The 22,645-nt window shown below is 38.2% G+C and overlaps 1 protein-coding gene across 2 annotated transcripts in view; it reads left to right on the top strand.

The window, feature by feature from the left end:
• The window catches only part of Vcan (versican), an 89,145-nt gene that overhangs the window by 22,611 nt on the left and 43,889 nt on the right, over positions 1-22,645 (top strand). The window contains exons 5-6 of one of the 2 annotated variants that reach the window (XM_059276450.1): positions 1,860-2,153; positions 8,261-11,167. In XM_059276450.1, coding sequence (XP_059132433.1) covers positions 1,860-2,153; positions 8,261-11,167 — 3,201 coding nt within the window. The remainder of the gene's footprint in view (positions 1-1,859; positions 2,154-8,260; positions 11,168-22,645) is intronic. The other variant, XM_059276449.1, reaches the window with a different exon arrangement.

Here is a 22,645-nt window from a genome sequence, read left to right on the forward strand (position 1 = left end):
CATTTCAGGCCCAAGCCAGATGGGATACTGAGGAGAGTGAGGTTGCTCAGGCTGACACCTCCCTCCAGTCCTTTCCAAGTTGCTTTGTGCCAAGTCCATAGACGAAATTCAGGGATTCTTCCAGGTAGCGCCAGAGTTAATTTTATTTAATGTGTTGCTTGAAGAACATGGGGAAAAAAAAAAGCACGATTTCTAACAAGAACTAGAAATGACATGTGAACATGTATTCCTGAATGCACACTGTGTAACTGGTAGAGGGACTCTGAGGCCTTTAAACCTTATGCGGGTGGGGGTTGACATTGCAGGGGTAGGGAGGGGAAGGTGTTCTTTGTGTGCATATTTGGATTTGAGATTATGGTTGTTGTTGCTGTTCACCAGTCTAGGTGATATAGTATATAAAACCATTCTTAACCCCCTGGTAAAAATAATGTTCTTTCTCTTTATCTAGCTGCTCTTAGTGGGGATTTGGTTTATTTTCCCTGGTACAAATTTTGGGTTTATAGTAAGAAAAGCTGATATGTATATGTTGGCTTTTTTTCCCTATGACTAATTTTCTTTTTCTCATGAAACTATCACACACGTAGACTAATGGCACTGTTCATTTAAGCAGTTGGCTTGTTCCATCTGGCTTGGTTCTATGGTAGATCATAGATCGACATCCTGAGAACTCTGTGTCCTTATTGTCTCAAATATCACAGAGCTAGAAATCATCTTTGAGTTACAGAAACAGAACTCCATCTTCTGCAATACTGGCCTGTCAAAATTTTAGCTTCCTCTCCATCTCACTTGTTGTCTTTCCTGTTCAAGTTATATTTATTTAGGTGTTCTTCAGTGTTTTGTCTGACTTTTAGCTATTTGTGCTCATATATTAAAAGCATCATTTAATTTGAGTTAAATTTATTTTAGCAAATTGTTAACACTGGTTGCCCAAATAAAATACAGGTTTAGCGACTGAGTTTTCCAGAATTTTATTGTTTTATATGTTCATAAAAATGAGCAGTCGTCTCTGCTAATTGGATCTAGTGATGAGCGCAGCAAGTGTTCAGGATTTGCTTGTTAATCGATCAGCAGGTATGATAGTCTATCGATCTTGCTTAGAACCCCTGCTGACATTTCTGGTGACTCTGGGAAAATTAGAACACGTGTCTTCTTCTCTGGGTCGAGCAAGTAGGAAAAAAATGAGCAGGGAGGGGGTTTCCCCCATAGAGGCCAGGGCCCCTTAAGCTGTTCAGTGGGAGCTGATGTCAGCCCTCAGATACCCCTTAGCCTTGCACTGCTGTGCAGCTGTGGCCTACAGAACCTTCACAGCAACCCTGAGCCAGGGAGACAGGTGGAATGAAGAACCCTTTCATTCCTGCGGCTTCCATCCTTTCCCAAATCAGATTCCTGGGCACCTTTTTTTTTTTATCTTGTAGTTTGATCAAGAAACTTAATCTGTTTGGGCCATAGTAATATGAAGGAAGATGGGGTCAGAAGACTACTGTGTGATTTTAGGATTCCCTGGACAGGATGTTGAAGAATCACTTGGAAAGATTTCTTTTTTTTAAAGTGGTTTATCAAATGTTATTAGCAAATGATTGCTTTTTTGGAAGGAAATACATGTATATATACATACACATATATACTCATGCACATGCACACATACACAAACGCTTGTGTAGAATTAAACTTGTGTGGTGTATTGTTTTTATTTTATAGTAGTGATAGTTTTATCAAAGTAACCATGTTGGTACTTGCTTTATCCCGTAAGAAGCCGCCTCCTTACTGTACAAAGTATCACGTATCCTCTCTGCATTTATCAAAACAGGAAGAGAATGAAGAGTAAACCCAAGGCTTTTTTCTTCCTCTTCTTATTCCAGGTGATGTGTTTCATATCACTGCTCCCAATAAATTCACCTTTGAGGAGGCTGAAGAGGAGTGTGAAAACCAGGATGCCAGGCTGGCGACTGTTGGGGAGCTTCAGGCAGCGTGGAGGAACGGCTTTGACCAATGCGATTATGGGTGGCTGTCGGATGCCAGCGTCCGGCACCCTGTGACTGTGGCCAGGGCCCAGTGTGGAGGTGGTCTACTTGGGGTGAGAACCCTGTATCGTTTTGAGAACCAGACATGCTTCCCTCTCCCTGATAGCAGATTTGATGCCTACTGCTTTAAACGTAAGTGTTTGATATCTTTCTGAAAACTAGAGATTTTAAAAGCTGCAGCAAAGATACTCACTGAGGTTCAAGCAGATGTTGGGTTGGATTCTGTATCCTGTACGGTGTGCATGGAATAGAGACCATTCCGTGACTTAGACGCAGCAGACTTAACACTACATAATGGTTAAAAGAGGTAGGGAGTTTGGCAAGTGGGTTTTCTTGAAGGGGATGGGAATGTCAGATTAGAGTCTTAGCCTCACTCTGCTACACCAAAATTCACAGAACACACCCTGAATTGTCATTTCCTGTTAATTGAAGCCTTTAAATGCAGTTTCACTGTTGGGATGTCAATGTGCAGCCAACAGCATTTGAGTTAAACGTTTGAATCCTGTTTATGTTGTCTTTGATGTCGTTCTTATGGTAAAAAGTAGACAGTTTAAATTTAAGTCACTGCAGGTGAGTATTTGTGCTGAAATTGATAATGATTATGTTCAATTCCCACCTAAAAGGAACCATGTTATCAAATAATCAATATAATTCACGTATCTCATTTTGTTTCAAGTAATAGAATATGTGCCTTTTGGTGATTAATTTTGCTTTGAGTTATTTAAAGTACAATATAGCCTCTTTGAAACATGTAACATGAGTGAATTAGCTATCTTCAGCTAGGTTTACCTTATAAAATTAATTTTAAATAGCACTCACTCTATACATATTTTAAAATTTCAGACATCCTTAAGTTATTTTTAAACATTAGGCACATTATATAGTATGATAATTATAGACTGCTTAACTAGACAATAACTAGTCAAAATTTTATGGTAGTATTTACTCTAGGATCTGTATTATGTTTGCTAAATAACAAATGATTAGATATTTTAATGACTTGGTGTAAGTCTGACAGTGACTAATATAATAATTAAATATCAATATAACACAGGAAGTGTATTGAACTAGCTTTCTAATTCTTCTTGTTAGAGCAATAGGTAATTAAAATAACTAGACAATTATTAATTGGTTTCTAGAGTGAAATATGCAGGCATTTTTCAGTGAGAAAAAGACAGAGCTGTAAACTTAAGCAGTGTGTCGGAAAAGGTATTGTATCTATGAGCTGATAGAAGCGTGGAAAGGTTTCATTTCACAGACTTCTGTCTCCCTGCTAGGCTGCCTCTGCCTAAATCTCTGCTTTAGACTTGCTTTTGTGTTATAGCCATATGTTGTTTATTAGCTTAATTCAAGCTGGCTGAACCACAAAAGGCCTAGCAAAAGCTACCTTTTCTTCTCAGGCCTCAAAACAACGAAGTCTTCCATAATCTTTTTCAGAAAAACAACAATAATAACGAAAAATGTTATCCTAAATATAGTAATATATACATGTATGTATATATGACATGCATATTCATTTATGCCAAATTCTCTTGTTAATGATATTTATGTAAATTAGGTATAAAATCAGCTTAGGCTGATGGTTAGAAGGGGATGGGTCGGGAAACGTTATAAGGGGCTAACTAATCAAGTAGCTGGCCTAACTATCTCCCTCTAAATTCTCCTGCACTGTATAAAATTAACAACAGGAGAAGAAAAATAACACATTTTCTCTTTGAGGGTAAAATGGAAACCAAAGCTTATCTGTAGCCATAGAGATTATTATTAAATAATTGATCCTGGCAGATTTTAAATAGTTTATCTAAATAAATTTACATGGATGCATAAAAAGCAAGGTCCTTAGACTTAAGTAGATTGACCATATTAAATTTAACTTACATTAAGTGCAAAAGTCATTGGTATTTATTATTTTTCTATTCACTTAAATGTATAGAATTTTGGAATACCATGCATACCATACTTTCCCCTATGTTACCTGCGGTCCCGGTTCTTGTGTATTTCTTCCGTCCTTAGACTATCATTCCTAGTTCACTGAGCACAGTAGAGGTTGGAATGCTTCAGTGCCAACAGCCTCCTCCAGTTCCTAGTGCATTTTGCAAAGCTTCTTTTAGTAATGTGTATACTTAAAGATTTGAAATGATTTCCAAATGATTTGACTGATGTCCAGTTTTGCCATGTAGTCCAGTGGTGACTAAGCATGCCCTCAGCTGCCGTCCCCAAAGTGATGTCTGTGGTGTGCAGTTATCTTGATAAGTTGAACAAGAAATGCGTGCATGCTGTAAATCATTTGGTTTTGTCAAACATAAAAAGTGGGTTTTTAGGCAACATAGTGAATAAGCATTCCAAATCTTAATTTGTTCTAATGTCCCCTTCCTTTAAAAAGCAGTTAATAATACACATACAACATTAGATAATATGCACGGATAGGATTATCTGGTCAAATTGATTTGAAAAACAGACAACTAAATGCCTTTTAAAAATAACCTTCCTGACTATATTCCTATGATGAAAACTGTCTACTTCCTAATTTTTTTTGGCTTCAGGATTAAAAACATTCTGTGAAAGAATTCAGTTCAGGGTTTTGAAAGTCCATGTGAAATAGCTTCAAATTCAAATGAATGAAAATAATGGAAGACTTTTGAAAATTTCACAATACGTGTCATAATACATAATACATGTCACTAAGGATCTCCAGGGGAGGGGAAATGACATGTTTCCTTACAACTTCATTCTAATATTCTTTAGCCCTCATTCATAGTTTGTTTCTTAACCCAAGCTTGAACGTTAGAATTTGAACTACTCTCTTAAGTTGTTGATCAAATTCCAATAGCAGCATTTCTATTGAACGTAGTTCCTTGATTGTCTCTCGGTCTCCCCCAACTGGAACAATTCCATCAATGACAGTTCTAATGACTAAACTAGTTCCCATTTGATCTGGGGTTGAACCTCCTTGTTTCTCCATCCCCCTTTCTCTCATTAGGTTTGGAACTAGAGTCTAGAGCAGGCTCAGTTGGTTCCCAACACTTCATATACTTTCGTATATATTTGTTCATGTTTATAATTAGGCTATTCTTCTAATCTATGATCACTTCATTGACTTTTCTGTGCCCTAAACAATTATGTGCCATTAGGTACTAAATGTAATAACTCCTTACTTTGTATTTCAAAATGTTTCCTGTTTATTGAATGGGACTTAATTACCATCTGATCACTCATAGAAGTTTAAAATGGCATTAAAATTTGAATCCTACTGTGTCAATATAAATACGCTCCTCAGATGTGACCCTCAAGTTGAACTGTGGAACACCCACTACTTCAATTCTTCCCATGTTTACACTCATGTATATTTCACATATAATATGAAAGAGTTGGTTTAAAATCAGGCATTTCTCCAAAATTTAGATAGTACAGGAGTGAAACTGGCCATTCTGATGATGATATGGGTTTTATATTTTGTTAGGAAAATCTGCCTCATGTCTCATGACAGAAGCATGGAGAAGATAGTCCATAGGATGTAAAACACCATAAGCATGTTGATGTAAAACATCTGTGTGGCAGACAGCTGCAAAGATTGGAAGGGAGTATTTGTGGGAAAAAAACATGCTGGTTTTTGTTGGCTTCCTCAATAATGGCATTGAAAAAGCAATAGTAGTATTTCCAAATCCAAGTGTCCAATGTGAATGAAACTATGGGAGGGGTACTTTCACAATACTCTAGAACTGTATTCTCCTCTTTATAATAATCGTCAGCAAAGCTATACAATAGTGGTTTTTATTCTTAGGCTGTTTCTTTGTAGATGATGTTTTCAAAGATGGTTTCCGTTTCTGGAACGGCTGGAGCAAATGGCACACATTATCAGATACACTGAGTTCTGATGGCGGTCAGCTGTTAGGTTGATGAGAAAAGCCACCCCACCCCAAAAGGAAGTCTGAGGTTTTCCATTCCAAGTCATAGAATTAATTAACTTAATTGTAAGCATACTTTCTTAAACAGGGCTCTAAAATTATTAAACCTCTCCTTTTCCCCTGCAAGCAAAGTCACATAAATCCTGGCTTTGTAAGACAGACTTCCCAAGACTCCCTGCTATATCACCTTACTCTACAGCAAGGCTAGAGGAGAGCAACAGAGAATCAAAGTCATAATTGACAATGACATGTGCTTATTGAATTTTTAAAGTCTGAGTCCATTTTTAAAACACTGTAAAAATATTTCCATAGGATTATATAGAGTTACTAGGTTGAACAGGAGGACCTGATCCGCAGCCTTTCACTTGGCTCCAATGCAATGTCACCTTCTTCTAAATTAATTTCATTGGCCATGAAAAATGCTCTGAGGGAAAAAGTAAAATTACCATTCTGCTGTTATTAATAATAATATGATTAAATTTTCTCTAATACAAAGGTGTCTAAGCGTTTGTATTATGTTTCCATGGGAACATTCTCCATACATCTTTTTTACTGTTTCCCTAAAGAATGCAGTTATAAGACAAACATAAAATCTGGCAGTTAAGTGAGGTAATGGTGATGGAATTTCAGAGGAGAGAGAATTGAATTAAAAGAAAAATAGTCCGACACATTTTAGGTCTTTAAGTTGTTCCTGTCAATCAAAATTGACCAATGTTTGTGCCAGGAAAAAAGTACAGAAACAGCTCATTATTTTTTTTTAAACAAGAGGAGAAAAAGTTTGTTTAACACACTTTTCAAGGTCCCAGTATTCTTTTGGGTTAATTTCTTTTTAAATATAAAAGGATAAGTAGTAATGAATTTTTAAAGAACTTATATTAGTGTAAATGAACACCACATGTTCATTAGAACACTGATGCTTTTGGACTTTTAAAATGGTTTGGAGAATATCAACAACTAATAACAAATCCCAGTCCCCCCCTCATTAGAATTTATTATCACCTTGTTCAGATTTAGGATAAAATCATATTATCGTATCATGAAGTTCTGACAGAACAGATGAAGCCAAAAAGCACCCAATTTTGGTTTTCAGTGAGTTTTTTGGGGGAAGATACAAAGCTTTTGGAGTCTACTGATGCAACAATTTCTAACAGTGAGGCCCAGCATTGCTTGTACAGCTATTTTACATCATATGCGATGTAACAAGATGGTGGATGTGGGTTTCTTACAACTCTTCCTTGTGCATTCACTGGTAACTAATTTTTTTGATTTTAGAAAGTGCTGATTCTTTTGGAAAATGCAATCATTGTATGCTAGCCTGCTGCATTTCCTCTGTGTTGAGAAGGACTTTTACATATAATATTGTCACCTCTATACAGCTTAAATTTCCTGAAGTCGGCCATTCTCCATAAACCTGGAGTCATTGTAGCGTAGTATTTTATAGTGACAAGGCTACTTTATGGAGTACCATGTGCTCCCTCTGTGATGATCAAGGATGCCCCAGGAATGTGTAATTCCAGGCTGAAGATTATCACATAGCTGCTTTACTTCCAATGCATTTGTGTTTCATGCTAAAGTAAGACCGAAAGCCAAGACCCGGGATAAGTACAAACACTGTGTAGATTGTTCAGCACAGGGTAGGACTACAGGAAATGCCAAGCAGCCTCTGCCAGACATGTTGTAGGATCTGCTGCCTCCAGAGTCGAAAGGAAGATGAAGACAAATGTCCAACACCTGGAATCAAACGAAGAGCGGGTATTAAAAGTTCAATATCCTGTTTTTATGAAAGGCTGTGCGTTCTGGACAATGTCATGGTTTATGTGTGACTTGGTTCCATTTGATGTGGCTTTTTGTTGTTTTGCAGTCTGAAACACTCCCTCTCCCCTGAGACACTATGCAGCTTGAAAAGAAGGCAATATTTGGAGAAAGCTAGCAGCAGGGGACATCCATCTCCAGATAACAAAGCCAAGCTCTCCTTCTAAGTTTCATGGCATCACTGTTGTTCATTACAGATAACCATTTATGAAAATTCTGTGTTAATAACTTTTGGGCATCTACTTATCTTAAAACACATGATGTTCGTTTTTGTTTTTTTTTGTGAGAACCATTATTTATACAATCAAGTACAATAACACTTACAATACAAAGCAACTTACAGTTTGTGACTATTAAGTGATCAGTTATCTTCCTTTGCATTAATTTCAAGTTTAGATTTTAGACTCTTTTGTATCACAGATCACTTGGTCCACTGAAAAACACAGAGCAACACTTAAACCCTGGTCATGCAACCCCTTATTAGTGACGTGTCTAATTAACTCTTTGAAATTATTTTTCTAGCTAAACAGAATATATCAGAGACAACCACCATCGAAATGAATATCCTCGCAGAAACTGCATCACCCAGTTTATCCAAAGAACCACACATGATACCTGACAGAGCTACACCCATCATTCCATTAGTCACCGAATTACCTATCATTACCACACACTTCCCTCCTGCAGGAAATATTGTTAATTTTGAACAGAAATCTGTAGTCCAATCTCAGGCTATCACAGACAGATTAGCCACAGAATCACCTACACCTGCCAGTACCAAGAACCATTGGGATGTGGATGACTACTTACCTTCGGGGTCAGGACCACTTGGAATGCCAGATACATCTGAAATTAAGGAGGAAGGACCCCATAGTACAACTGTCATCTCCCAACATGCTACTGGCTCATGGGATGGAATTCCAGAGGATATGCAAACACATGAATCAGTTACACAGATTGAACAAATAGAAGTGGGCCCCTTAGTAACATCCACGGAAATCACAAAGCACATTTCTTCCGAGGAATTGCCAGCAACTGAAACAACATTTGAATCCATGGAAGTGACCCCAGAACACAAAACTGAAATGCCAACAGTAAGCACCAGTCTTGAACTGGAGACCACAAGTCATTATGGATTCACCTTGAGAGAAGATGAAGACAGAACTCTGACAGTTAGATCTGGTCAGAGCACCCAGGTCTTCAGCCAAATACCTGAAGTCATCACAGTATCAAAGACATCAGAAGACACTACCCACTCCCAGCCAGGGGACCTAGAGTCCATTTTAATGTCAACAGTTGTTTCACCTATAACTATGCTTGCCACAGATGGATCTCTCACAGATCAAGAGAAAGAACAAAAAACCAACGGTAAAACGACTGGAGAGCCTTTTGGTCAACCACAGTCTACAACCCCCTTTCCATCAGAGCATCTTACAGAAGCAGAGTTGTTTCCCTATTCTGGTGACATGGTATCAGTAGAGGGAATACCCACAGTTATTTATCCCCCGTTACAAACAGAAGTGACGCAAGGAAGAGAAAGAACAGAAACACCAAGACCAGAGATGGAAAAAGATACTTACACAGTTGATGAGATCCAAGAGAAGAGCACTAAAGATCCATTTACAGGTATAATAGAAGAAGGCTTCTCCGGAATGAAGCCCTCTACATCTTCATCAGAGCAAATTCATTTTACAGATCCTTCAGTTGAAGAATCTGTTTCCCCAGCATTGACAACTGGGAAGTTAAGTGTGAAGCCAACAGACGCAAGAGATGCAGAAGAAATGGCGACTCTGACTAGATTAGAAACAGATGTTACACAGAACCACAAAGATGTTACAACAGCCCATTTGACCCACAGTACTCTAAATGTGGAAGTGGTCACAGTATCAAAATGGTCATGGGATGAAGATAATTCAACTTCGAAGCCTTCTGCCTCAACAGAACTTGTCCGCTCTACAAAATTACCCCCTGTCTTACTTAGCACTACAGGAACAAATGGGAAGGATAAAGAAACCCCGAGTTTCACAGACGTAGGAGACCAATATACTCTTTTCCCAGATAGTACTAAACAACCATTAGAAAAGGTTTCGGAGGCAGATTTAACATCGGGAGAATTTACAGTCACCTTTCAGCCAGCTCCATCCGTTGGCAGTACCGAAAAGCCAACTTTGAAAGAGTCTACAACTGAAGACGGAGTTCTGCCCACCATAAGCACAGAACACCGAGTCATTACCGAAACTGTGGAAGGAAGTGCTTCAGGCGAAGATATGGATGCCTCCAAACCAGTCTTTACTGTCCCCCCATTTGCACACACCTCTGATGCAGAAGGATTGGCATTTGTTAATCATAGTAGCACCCAGGAGCCCACCACTTATGTAGACATGTCCCACACTAGTCCTCTTTCTGTAATTCCCAAGACAGAATGGAGTGTGTTGGAATCCTCCGTTCCCCTGGAATCTGAGGTTCTAGGCAAATCTGATCAAGACGTCATTGAACAGACTCACCTAGAAGCAACCATGTCTCCTGAAGCTTTGAGAACAACAGAAATCATACAGGGAGAAACCCTGGATGAACCACAAACCACAAGTTCTCCTGCACTAATGACCAAGGAGACAACAGCGTTAACAGAGGAGGGGGAGGGATCAGCATACACCACTGTCTCTGAAGACAGATGGGTGACAGGGTTTGAGAGAGTCCCGGTTTCAGAAACAACTGTAGTGGGAACAATTGAGTATGGTACATCTTCTCCACCCGGTGCTATGACGCAGCACGAAGTGGAAGTGGAGACATTGGTAACTCTAACATCAACCACTAGGCCAAAAGATGTTCTAAGTACAGAGCCAGAGTTAAATTATGAAGCAGAAGGTAGTAGTCTAACAGAATTTGCATCAACTTTGAGGCCCTTCAGGACTCACGTCACACAGCTTATGGAGGAAGCTACTGAGGAAGGAAAGAAGCCAGCCCCAGACTATACAGATTTAGGCTCAGGATTATTTGAAAGACCCGGAGCCACTGAACTCCCAGAGTCTCCAATAGTTCCAAGTGATATCAGTGCCTTCACGTCCACAGACAGCCTTCACAGAACTCCACCATTCAGGCCCTCTCCTACATCCACCAAAGAACCACCTGTCATTGAGAGGGAGCCCAGTGAGAGAAGAGCAGGTGATATTACACTTCCTGGGGAACCTGTCACACGGCACCCTTCCACAACTCCCATTGATATCACAGCTAAGGCAACAGAAACTGAGATTGATCAGGAGTCTCACATGACCTCAAGGCCTCCCGTAACACAGCCAACAAGACCATCTACTGTGGCAAGAAAAGCGACCTCCAAACCTCAGGCATTGTCTACTCCACCACCCCCGTCAGGGACCAAATCCCAGCCTGACATAAATGTTTATATTATTGAGGTCAGAGAAAACAAGACAGGTAAGTCTTTGCTTTCAAGGCAATCAGCATTTTATCTTGAAAGTTAAAATAACCAGCATATGAAATGCTGCCATTAGATGATAACTGGAGTGTCAAAAAAATATGTTAGCTTCATGCATCTGTACAAGAATTGGAAGGATATGTTAAACCCTTGGGAAGAATGTTAGATACAGTTTTATTTTAAAAGTCGTAAGAAGCCCTGCTTTGCCATCTAATCCAACCACTTCATCAATGTTACATCACCTCAGAACATGCAGAACGAAGTGTTTTAATTCCAGTGTCTTTCCATACATTACTACTCAAGTGTAGCACTAGACTGTGTTAACATTCCATTGGTCTGCAACCATTAACCTCTAGCACTCACAATGTAGACAGTTAAATGATTTTGCATATCCCTAGGGTTGACCAAAGTATCTCTAAAGATTTGTTTTTTTTTTCTCTTCCAGGATTTTGCAGGTTTATCACATAAGTTGTGGAATGGGTAATAGGTCTATTTTAATTTAAATTTAACATTTTCAAGATGTCGACTGTTTTTAGCATATTTTCAAAATGTAGATTGAACTGTTTAGAACCAACACAATCTAGCTAAGTTCTAGGAACTGCTTGAAATCATTAACAAATATAACTTTAGAAGGTGGACTTGTAAATATTACCTTTTTTCCCCCCTAAAACTTAGGTCATGATGTTTTTATTGTGATTTCACTGTCCTCTTTAAGAGCCATTTGTTTGCATCGGTTGATACTTGCGGATGTCGTTATCAAACATGTCTTGTTCTTACCTAGAAGGGAGAGTAGACCATCACATTAAATTTCGAAAGCTGAGTTGAGACTGTGTAGCACAGACAGTCTGATGGACTGTTTCATGTTTGTTTGGATCCTTTAAATTTAGAGCTTAAGTCTACAAGCTTTCTTAAATTGTTTGGTTCAAATTTGAATATAAGTATTAAATGAATGAATGCTCACTTTTCTGTGGCTTGGCTCAGAGAAGCCACATGGGAAGGATGCCTGTTTTTCAGTTTCTTTCTTGGTAATTGGGACACGCCCTGTTGAGTATCAAGCAGAAGAGAGATGACATTTTCATTATGGTGATCAGGAGTACACCTGTTGAAAATGAACAGGTATCTGTACCCTTGATTTAGCTGGTATCTAGTGTTGTAGATAGAAACTTCATGACTTCTACTAGTTCCTGTTCTTCAGAATTTTCTTGATGTGAAAATATTTGCATGGGGCGAATAGTATAGTAAATTACACAGCTCTGCATTATTAACTCCTCTGTTCCCAGCAGAGCTTTGTAGAGGCCAGGAATGAAACATGCTTTTTTGCTTCTGTTACTAGTACAGTATTTTGTGAATCATAAATAATTTCCTGTCTTCTACATTATTTCTACATCTCTCAGAACTGGAGTTGGAAACAGAAGTGTTACCAAGTAGGATTAGATTAGAGTTAGATTGCTGTTAGTAGAATTAAAAGGAACACAAAACTGTAACCGTTGGGGGGGGGGGAGAAATAGAGGCAAAAGAAGATCGGTATCAACCTTTGATTTCAGACTGCAAAAAGGACATATCAAATAAGTACATATCTTCTCAATTCATCTTACTTTACTGGTAGTGACATACTAAGTTGTATCAAATGTATGAAACAGTATGAAATTGTATCAAACATTATGAAAACAGAAAACTTATGGCACCTAACAACTCTTCTGAATGGGAAATTGTACATTCAGGTTAGGGCATTCAAACTACAAAATGGAAAAAAAAAAAAAGGCTGAAACTTGAACCCACCCCCCACCCTTCCTCACCAAGAAATGGTGATTATTAGGGAAAACCAAAAATGCTAACTTTATAAATGGCAGTTCAAGTGGAGGGTCTGCCTGGTCTAACACTGTTAACAGTTTATGAAGAGGTGTGCCTTTATATGTGCCTCGTGGTCTCCATTCAGCTAGACCTGGGTACTTGTTTCCTTTCCTCCACTTCTAAATCCTAGGGCTATGCTGACAGTACATTCTGAGAAAATTGTGAAATATCTGGCCATTTCCACTAGGCAGGAGAATTACAGTTTGTGTATGTTGGGATGGAGCATGGAACACTGTGGCAGTCTATCTATCATCTGGTTTTATGTGTTCTAGACTTTCATTCTTCTTAAGAATAATAGCACGGCTTGTTATTTTCAGAAGGCAGTGAGATTTGCTTAGACCCAACTACTCAGTTTACAAATTTTGCCAGTTTTCTAACAATAATTTAATTTTCCCAGTATTTTGAACTTTGCTCATGAAAACCCTCACCCAGATGTTCAGTTAAATTCTAAGGCAGGTGTGTTAATGAGGGAAGACTGGAAAACCAACATTTTTATATTTCCAGACTGGAAAATCCTCGGTGTATATGTGCCATTGTATAAACCTATTCACCAGAGTAAAATTGACCTTCACATATACTGTGTATCCAAGTAAGTAAAAATGCCACCCAAGCTACACCAAACCATGGCATTTGTAATTTTTGCTGCACTCAGAGAGTGATATAAAGCTTGACTTTTATGAAATACCATGAAACAAAACATGCTACTCAATGCATGCTTACATCATATACTCAGATGGACGTTAATGGCAGTGTAGGCCCTGCTGCTGGAGGGCAACTGTGGTTAACAGTTTAAAAATCTGAAGGAACTTCACAGCCTGTAAAGGTTTTATGAGCTGAAAAACGCTGTGGGGTGTGGTTAACAGCGGTTCACGAGTGTTGAAAACTTGACTTGTCTGTTTCAGGAGTAATTTGCACACCTGCACTTGGGAAAATTGTTAAAAGGCTTTCTTTGTGAACGTTTATGAAGGCTACAGGATTTGAAAGTCTGGGAAGAGTTTCTTCAGTTATGTCTGGGTTTTTGTTGTTTTGTTTTGTGGTTTGTGAAGAGGACTCGGGCAAATTACCTGAAATGTTACATGTTACTGTAACAGAACTGCAAATGTTAATCCAACAAAAACAAACAAACAAAAACCAAATGTAGCAGTATCTTTAAAGTCAAAGAATAATTTGGAAATGTTCAGATTTGAAATGCCAACATCATGTCAGTACTCACTGCCCAAACCTCTAGACATAGGCCTATATATGCCCCCATGTGTCAGTCCTGCCTAATCTTGCTAGGCATTCTTTTTAAATTATTTTTACTGTTTTTCTGTCATCCTAAGTGTAAAAGTTTAAGACAGGTGTAAAACTAAATATTAGACAGAAATTGCATAAATATAAGATACTGATGAAATTGTTAATGTAGTAATATGTGCATCAGTCAGATTTTGACAAGGACAGTATTTTGGCCTCTAAATTAGAATTCATTTGCTCAGCTTCCTTGTGCAGAATTACTGCCCCTTATTGGTAACATCATTTAGAAATAGCTCCCATCGGCTCTATTTCTTCTACTGTTTTTAAATATGAAATATAAACATAAAGCCATGGTCTTGCTTTTGAGAACTTCGGCCTTGTTGGGCAGATGAACAGAAAGGTGCAGTAACTCCAACGAGGAGTCTGGACAAACACTTAGAATCACTGGACACCGCTTACCTCTTACTTAAGGTGATTACATGAGAAAGTCGTACATAATTTTTACTGTATTTTTTTTGTTTTAATTCTGGACAAAAATTATTTTTCTTTTAAAATTGTATTTACTTTTAATTGAGAATTTTTTCACACAATACATTTTTATATTATTTTTTTAAAAATCACATTTTATGTTTATGGAATTTTATAACCATATGTAAAGTACTTTACTTTTTTTAAAACAGAGGACCAGATTTCATTCTTCAAACAGTATCTTCATGGGGGCTTCCATGTGTTATAAAATAGTGGCTGTGTTGATTAATGTTTGGGTGAATGAGCTAGCCTCTAGGATGCTGTGTTCCTCCGACCCAGAAGAAAAGGGAATTGCAGATGTAACTGAAAACAGTACAGAAGCACGCATTCCTGAATGAGCTGAACGTTTAGAGGGAAAACACATTTTCTTCTTAAAAAATAATTTTATCTTATTCTTTTACGTGTATGGTTGTTTTGCCTGCCCTTGTGTGTGTGCACCACTTGCACTCCTGGTACTGCCTATAGGGGGCAGAAGAGGGTGTCAGATCCCCTGGAACTAGAGTGACAGATGTGTGTGAGCTATCATGTGGGTGCTGGGAATAGAACCTAGGTCATCTAGAAGAGCAGCCAGTGCTCTTAACTACTGGATCATTGTTCCAGCGCCCCAAATATATTTTCAGTAAGACTGATTATGACTACCTTTAGCTCACATAACGATATACATTTATTTATTTATTTATTTACTTACTTACTTATTTATTTATTTTGGCATTTCAAGACAGGGTGTTTCTGTGTAGCCCTGGCTATCCTGGAACTCTCTTTGTAGACCAGGCTGGCCTCGAACTTGGAGGTTCACCTGCCTCTGCCTCCTGAGAGCTAAGGTGTGCGTCGTCACCACCACCCAGCAAGATATACATTTATTAATAGGTACCTTTGTTGTCTCTATTCATTATGCTAAGTGAAGCCAGTTCAGCCAATGTCGCTTCAGTCTTGTTGACATCTCTGTGCCATTAGACAATATGTTACTTACCATGCAAGGAACCAAATGGAACTATAGTTTTGTGTGTTCTTGACTGAAAGAGCATATTAAAATTTTAGTCCCCATGGTGCCTGTTGCTTTATAGTTGTGCCACTTGTATACAAAGAGTATAACTTTGCAGGAGCTACAGCTCCCCTATAATTTTACCGTAGTATTGATTCCGTAGGGCCTGTGAGCAGAATCCAGCAGCTTCAAGCTCTTCTATGTGTATGAAAATAGAGCTGACGATAGCTCTTTTTAAAATTATTTATTTATTAAGTGTACAGTATTCTGCCTTCATGTATACCTGCACGACAGAAGAGGGCACCAGATCTCATTACAGATGGTTGTGAGCCACCATGTGGTTGCTGGGAATTGAACTCAGGACCTCTGGAAGAGCAGCCAGTGCTTTTAACCTCTGAGCCATCTCTCCAGCCCGCTACTTTAATTCTTTTCTCAACAATGGTCCTTTGACAAATTCTTTTAAATGTTCCCAATGCATTGGCCTAACCTCTCCTTATGTGTTCAGAAAGTATGGGGTACTGGCCAATATTGTTTGGGTGCTGTGAGGGAAACCCCAGCTCTCTACACAGGGTGTGCTTCCTCCTGCTTTAGCAGCTTGGGTGTCTTTCATTTGTGCAATGATTTCAGGAAACATATGCAGGAGTCCAGATAGTATTCAGAATGTTTTCAGCAAGAGGGCTAGCTAAGGGAAGAGATGTGAATGGAAAGAACCAGAAGGGAAAGAAAAACAAAATTCTCTGGAGTGTCATTTTAAAGACGTAAAGCCAAAATTTTTATATTTTAAAGGAAATTTGCCAATTTTGGTCATTTTAGAAATGCATAGAATTACTTCTCTGTGAAGCCAGTTTTCCATATATACATATAATTGTTTAATGAAGTGACCTCATTTGTAGATCAATTCCAAGAATAGTGATGGTGAATGTGGGACTGGTCGTGGGACTGACCTGTTTTAGTAAAAGCTGATATATTCATGTTTTCAGGTACATTGAGCTATTATGATTTTCCCAAAACAGTTGACGTGAGAAGAAATATATCCCTTTGTACGAGGGCATCCCATGAAGGATTGAGACTCCAGCTATCTTATTTTAAAAGAGTATCCCTTGGAGAGATGGTACCAATAATCTTGAGTATGAATCAGGAGGGAAACACACTTAGTAACAAGAAGAAGATTTAAATATTTGTTAAAATAGATTTGATCTGTGGGAGGGGGAAAAATAAATCAATACAACCTACATTCCCTTTGGGCGATCAGGGCCATGTGTAGTACTTCTCCATAAATGACATAAAGTTTAAATAGAAGATTTTTAAAATATAAAGCCTCCCTGTGGTAAGAGAGAAACTTTCAAACTCTCTGTCTGTGAAAATGTAAACGTCGCGTTGGTTAGACACATATAATTAGTGCATAGTAAGTGTGTGGGCGGGCTCCTACAGAGTCGGTGTTTTCACATAGCAGGAGAGTATCCTGATGTCTCACAGAAAGTGGAACTTAGTTACTGTAGCCACGTGTTATGAAGATGTATTGTTAAAATGAGGAAAGATGTCAATATACTAGTGTATGTTTCTAGGAACATGCAGGAACACAGTATGATTCTCATGTTCACTCTCAATAGCTCACGTTTCTTGGCTTCCTAGGGAGCCTGTGTTACTATCTGCAGATAAAAATTCTCCGTTCACCTTTTCATGCTACCTCCCATAGACATTCATTAGCTCCAGCCATTGGGTAGCTAGGGAATTAAAGCAATATGATTTACAGTTTAGTTAGTTGGACAACTTAATTACTCAGTAAATGAGGATGGAAGAAAGAGAATGGCATGCTTTAATAAGCACATTAAGGAGCAATCTGAAGTAGGTCAGAAGTGTCAAAGCCTCAGAATTCACCTCAGAGAAAACTGTGATGTCCACCCCATCCTTGAGCATCGTTCAGGTTTCTTGGGAGCCCACAACCAAGCCAACCTGAGGTACCAGCAGGTGATCCACTAAGATGCTGCTGCCTGACACAGTTTGATGGACAGAGGGAAATCTCCCAATGCATCATTTACCCACACTGCTTCTGCGTTTGGCTGTAGATCAGAAACCCTCAGATAAAGTAGTCACAGCTCGAACCAACCAGACAACTGACCTGAATTGCTAATGGGAGGTGTAAGCATTGTTATTTATTTCCTTTCTGAAATTTGCTTGAGATATTGTTCATACTTGTCATCTGTAGTCTTAAATGTATCCCAAATAGTTTTGCTAGGCAGAGCATTGAACATCTAATAACATGAAAGCTCCGGACTCTGCAGCCTGCTGAGACACAGCAGCTGCCTCAGCCTTGTGCTCCCATGGAGAGGCTGTCTCCAGCCTTTGTCAGGTGAAGCTGTGCTTGATGGTTCTGAGGGTGAGGAGTTTGTCTGATTTAAACTTTCTTCACTGAGACTGTAGTCACTGGCCAGATGTTAGCAAGTGTAGTGTTTAATCACAAGTCTTACTACACCTTGATATCTGTAAATGAGGAAGAAAATGGAATGAAATATCTATGACTCACATGTACTTTTAAAGTAGTAGGAATAATTATTGCCAAATCCAAAGCTGTGGTTATGAACGGGCAGCATGTTTTTAGTTTCTTAGAGCTGCTGCACATCTCATTTTGTTATATCCTTGTTTACTTTTGTCTGAAAACACAGGAACTAACGGTGATGCCTTAATGACACAATAATTCTTTTTCTTTGTCCTGATCAAATAAGTTTGTTCAATTCATTTATGTTTGAAGAATAAAAAAAAAGAACTAGTATTCACTGCCTTCATAGAAGCCTACAAAGATTTATAAAGACAGTGAATAATTAAAAAATATTGAGACTATGGCTGTACATTCAGACTATCTAGATTTTCAAAACCCAAAATTCTCTACTATCTGAGGTTTTTTTGTTGTTGTTGTTGTTTGTTTTGTTTTGTTTTTGGTATGATTCATTAGTTGTGTCTCAGTCTTTGAGCTGTAGTTACCTTCAAAGACTGACTAATTTATTTTATTTGGACATATAAATCTTCAAAGGAACTTTAGCACAATGACAATCTTTTGACTCTTGATGATAAATTACTAGAAAGATGTTCTTCCAACTGAACTTTCAAAAGGAGGACTAAATGGATAGACTATTAGGTGTTGACAGGGTATTACCATATTCGTATAGGATCACTTCATGCTGAAAAATAGAACTGAGAAGAGTGAGGTGAGAAAATGGAGTTCATGTGATGGCACAAGCCTGTAATGCCAGCACTTGGGAGGCTGAGGCAGGAGGATGACAGAAACAAGTTAATTTATACTAACCAACAATATAATCTAAGTCCTATGCCCCACACATAAAAGTCCAGCCATTTTTGTGTGTGTGTGAGAATATCACCTTATCATCTGTCCATCTGAACTGAGACTTCATAAATTGATGGACACTGTTAAGTGGGAGAAATAAAGATGCTATCTTTTTTTTTAAAAACACATCTGAAGCAGGAATGAGGGAGGTAGTGAAATAGGACTCTGGACGTGCTGCCCCCTGATGTGCAGGTACAGAGAATGCCAGTGAAGAATGGAAGGAGTGGAATGATTGTGTACCAGGTCTGGACTGTTTGGATGTCCATTGACAGAGTCAGGTTGAAGAGATGGCTGGAGGCAAGGCTAGCTTTTGACAGAGGAATGGCAAAACAGAGTTGCATTTGTACACTGTAACTTAATGGACATAATTCCAGGATCTGAAGAGAAACTCTACAACCTACTTATCAGAGTCTTTTGCTTTATAGTAGTCAAAAATTTACTTACTTTTAAGTTCTTTATTCTGGCTCTGGTATTAAAATATTTGATAATATCTGTCTATGTGTATAAATCCCTACCTATGTGTATGTATATTTGTCAAAGGATTTGAGTACTAGAAAACTAAAGCAGAAAAAAAGAGAATAATGTTCCACTTTATGGTTGGACTTTATTTGCTCTATTAAAAAATTATGACTGTTTTTTGTGAATGTATGTCTGCATACCATGTGCACGCCTTGTACTCATAGAGGCCAGAGAGGGTGTTGGATCCCTTGAGACTGAAGTTATAGTCAGCTTTTGAGAGGGTATGTAGGTGTTGGCAATCTAACCCAGATCCTATGGAAGAGCAACCAGTGTTCTAAACTGTTGAGTGATCGCTCCAATCCCTATTTGATATACTTAAATTAAAAAAAATTTTTTTTTGAGAATTTCACAGAATATATTTTGATTATACTCATCCCAACTCTTCCCAGATCCACATCCACCAAGCAATTTGCCCAAATTCATATCATCTTTGTATTTTTTTTTAACCTATCTGGTTAAGTTTGCGCTGCTCAAATACTCTTTGAGTGTGCGGCTATCTCCTGGACCATGATCAGCCTACTGGGGAATTGTTTGGGGAAGCCTTTTGAAGCCTAAATTTCTTCTTTTTCATTTAGCACTTTCTTACTATTTAGAAATTTCTCAAATGTCTTTGATTGCTTGTAAATGCTGTGTAAGAAATCTCTTGCTCTTTTGAAATGAGAATAGAATCCCTTAGGGCCCTTTCGAATGAAGAAGAGCCTATACTTGGTGTTGTCTCTATAAGTGTACTCAGGCCAGATGATTGTATCTAAATTCAGCCTTTGTACCTGAAGATACTTCAAGGATTATTGGAAGTGGCGAAAAGATGTGATGCCTGTTTACCATCGCTTGTAACATGACGGCCTCTTCAAAGTGAGGCCATCAGAAGCAGCCTCATTGTTTACATATATGTACGACCCTTTTGGGGTGTGAAATTTGTGAATGGAGAAATAGGTGCACTGTGCTCAGCACACCACGGCTGTCAGGGTGAGACAACATGCTTGAGTGGTGCTCCAAGTAGACTGAGGCTAGCTAAGCCATAAGGAGACAAGGGTCACAGAACACAGGGATCTCCCGATCTTTGACCCCATTGACCTCTTTGGTGTTGGGAGGACTGTATTGATAGAAGCATCACATGCTACCTAAGCATTGAAGGAATGAAGGAGCAAAAGCGCCTAACAATGTTTGGAAGAGTATTTGTATCTTGTTGTTTAGAATATCAAGCTAGGACAATCTATAATGTTCCAAATTTAAAAAAAATATTGCAGATTCAGGATATCTTTAGCAATTTGATTGAAAAATCACATATTTTTCCCTTACAGTGCAACTTATTATTTTATTTCAATTAGTAACTGGGGGAAGGTGAGTGAAATGAAACACTCATTTCTGTCTGGTATTTGGGTCTACAGATATATGATTGAAAATGTAATATTGTGAGGAATTTCAAGATTCTTCACTTTAAAATCTGCATGCACTTTCAAGCCCCTACAGTATGGCTATTTTATTTTTGGAATAAGGAAACCTGATATTTTTATTATATATTAGAGCAAATTCCATTTTAAAGGAAATGCAGTCTTAAATATTTCTGCTGAGTAGATTGCAATGGCTTGCATTTAATTAAAGACTCTTAAGCTGAAATTATAAAATTCCCTGAAGAGAATCTGATCTTTGACCAGTCGCTTATGCATCCCAGCAGCTATGTTTTGTGTCTGGTTACAGAAGGACTGCAAGACTTGTGCTATGTCTGCAAAATTCTGCTGAGAAGTACTTAAAAATACTCGGTGAATAGTTGAAGGTCAGTTAGCCATAAAGCCTTGTGTGAAATGTCATTAAAAAAACCCATTAACCACGGTACTAGTATATTCAAGTCAAGCTGTTAAAATACCCTCATATAAACATAGAAAAGATTATACATGCAGCCTACAGAGTTCTGTGGTTTGACTCTTGAAATCTAAATAAAAGTTATATTATCCTTAGAGTAAAATTCTGAAATAAAACAGTCTTCAATAAGGGCTCATTCTTCTAAGAACCTGGAGTGTCAGTCACTCTGTGAAGTCATTCTTGTTAGTGTGAAATAGAGCAGATCTGTATTTTGCAAGGAGACAGGACATTGACAATAGCACAGGTGTCCCCTCCCCTACCATATGCCACAAAGAAACTTTTCTGGTTTGCCGTAATTATAGCTCTTACAATTCTCTAATAATATGTGTGGTGGGTGGGGGTGGTGCCTGCAAAGGGGATGGAGAAGTCATTTTGGAGAATGAATAAACAAAGAAGACCAAGTAGGGTTTGGTGAATTGTAAGGAATTATTGATGGCAGTGCAGGCCACGTGACAGGGAAGAATTCACCCATTTATGCATAGTGTAGATAGATTTTATATAAACTTTGCCCTTGTTCATGAAGTGTTGAAAGCATGGGAACAAACCAGATACATACTGATAGAATAAAAATGTGAAAAACATGCTACTTCAAAACCCTAAGTAATTAACATTTTCCCATCCTCAAACCAATGTTAAGAAATCCAAGGACACTATTTGTAAGTCAACATAGCCTGAGCAATGATCATTTGTCAACCTGTGAGGACCTTCCTTTCAAAAAAAGGGAACAATAACTTTTACTCTCATTCTGCATTTTTGTTTTAGTTAAGTCTTATTGAGTAGGGAAATTTCTAGGAATCCATACAACATGAAGACTGTGGTTTACATATTATATTAGGGATTTTAGGTGCTCTTGTTATGCAGAAGACTACATGATTAGTTTGCTTTTTTATGCTAACCACTCTACCATCCATAAATACACAGTAAAACTAAAATATATCCAGTGACTTCAGCTGACAAGAAAAAAATCACAGTAATTATCAAATGAGCATATTATATATTAATGAAGCAACACAAAATAAAACTCATGAAAGTGAAAGCCATTTGTGAAAGGTACTTTTTGAACCTCTAAAATTTCCATGAATGTATGCTGAAGTGATAACTTAATTTGTTTCTTATTTAACTATATTCAAATAGTATTGATGATATGAACGTATTTGTTTTAGT

Source organism: Peromyscus eremicus, chromosome 11, assembly GCF_949786415.1.
Source record: "Peromyscus eremicus chromosome 11, PerEre_H2_v1, whole genome shotgun sequence".
In the NCBI taxonomy this organism is placed as follows: domain Eukaryota; kingdom Metazoa; phylum Chordata; class Mammalia; order Rodentia; family Cricetidae; genus Peromyscus; species Peromyscus eremicus.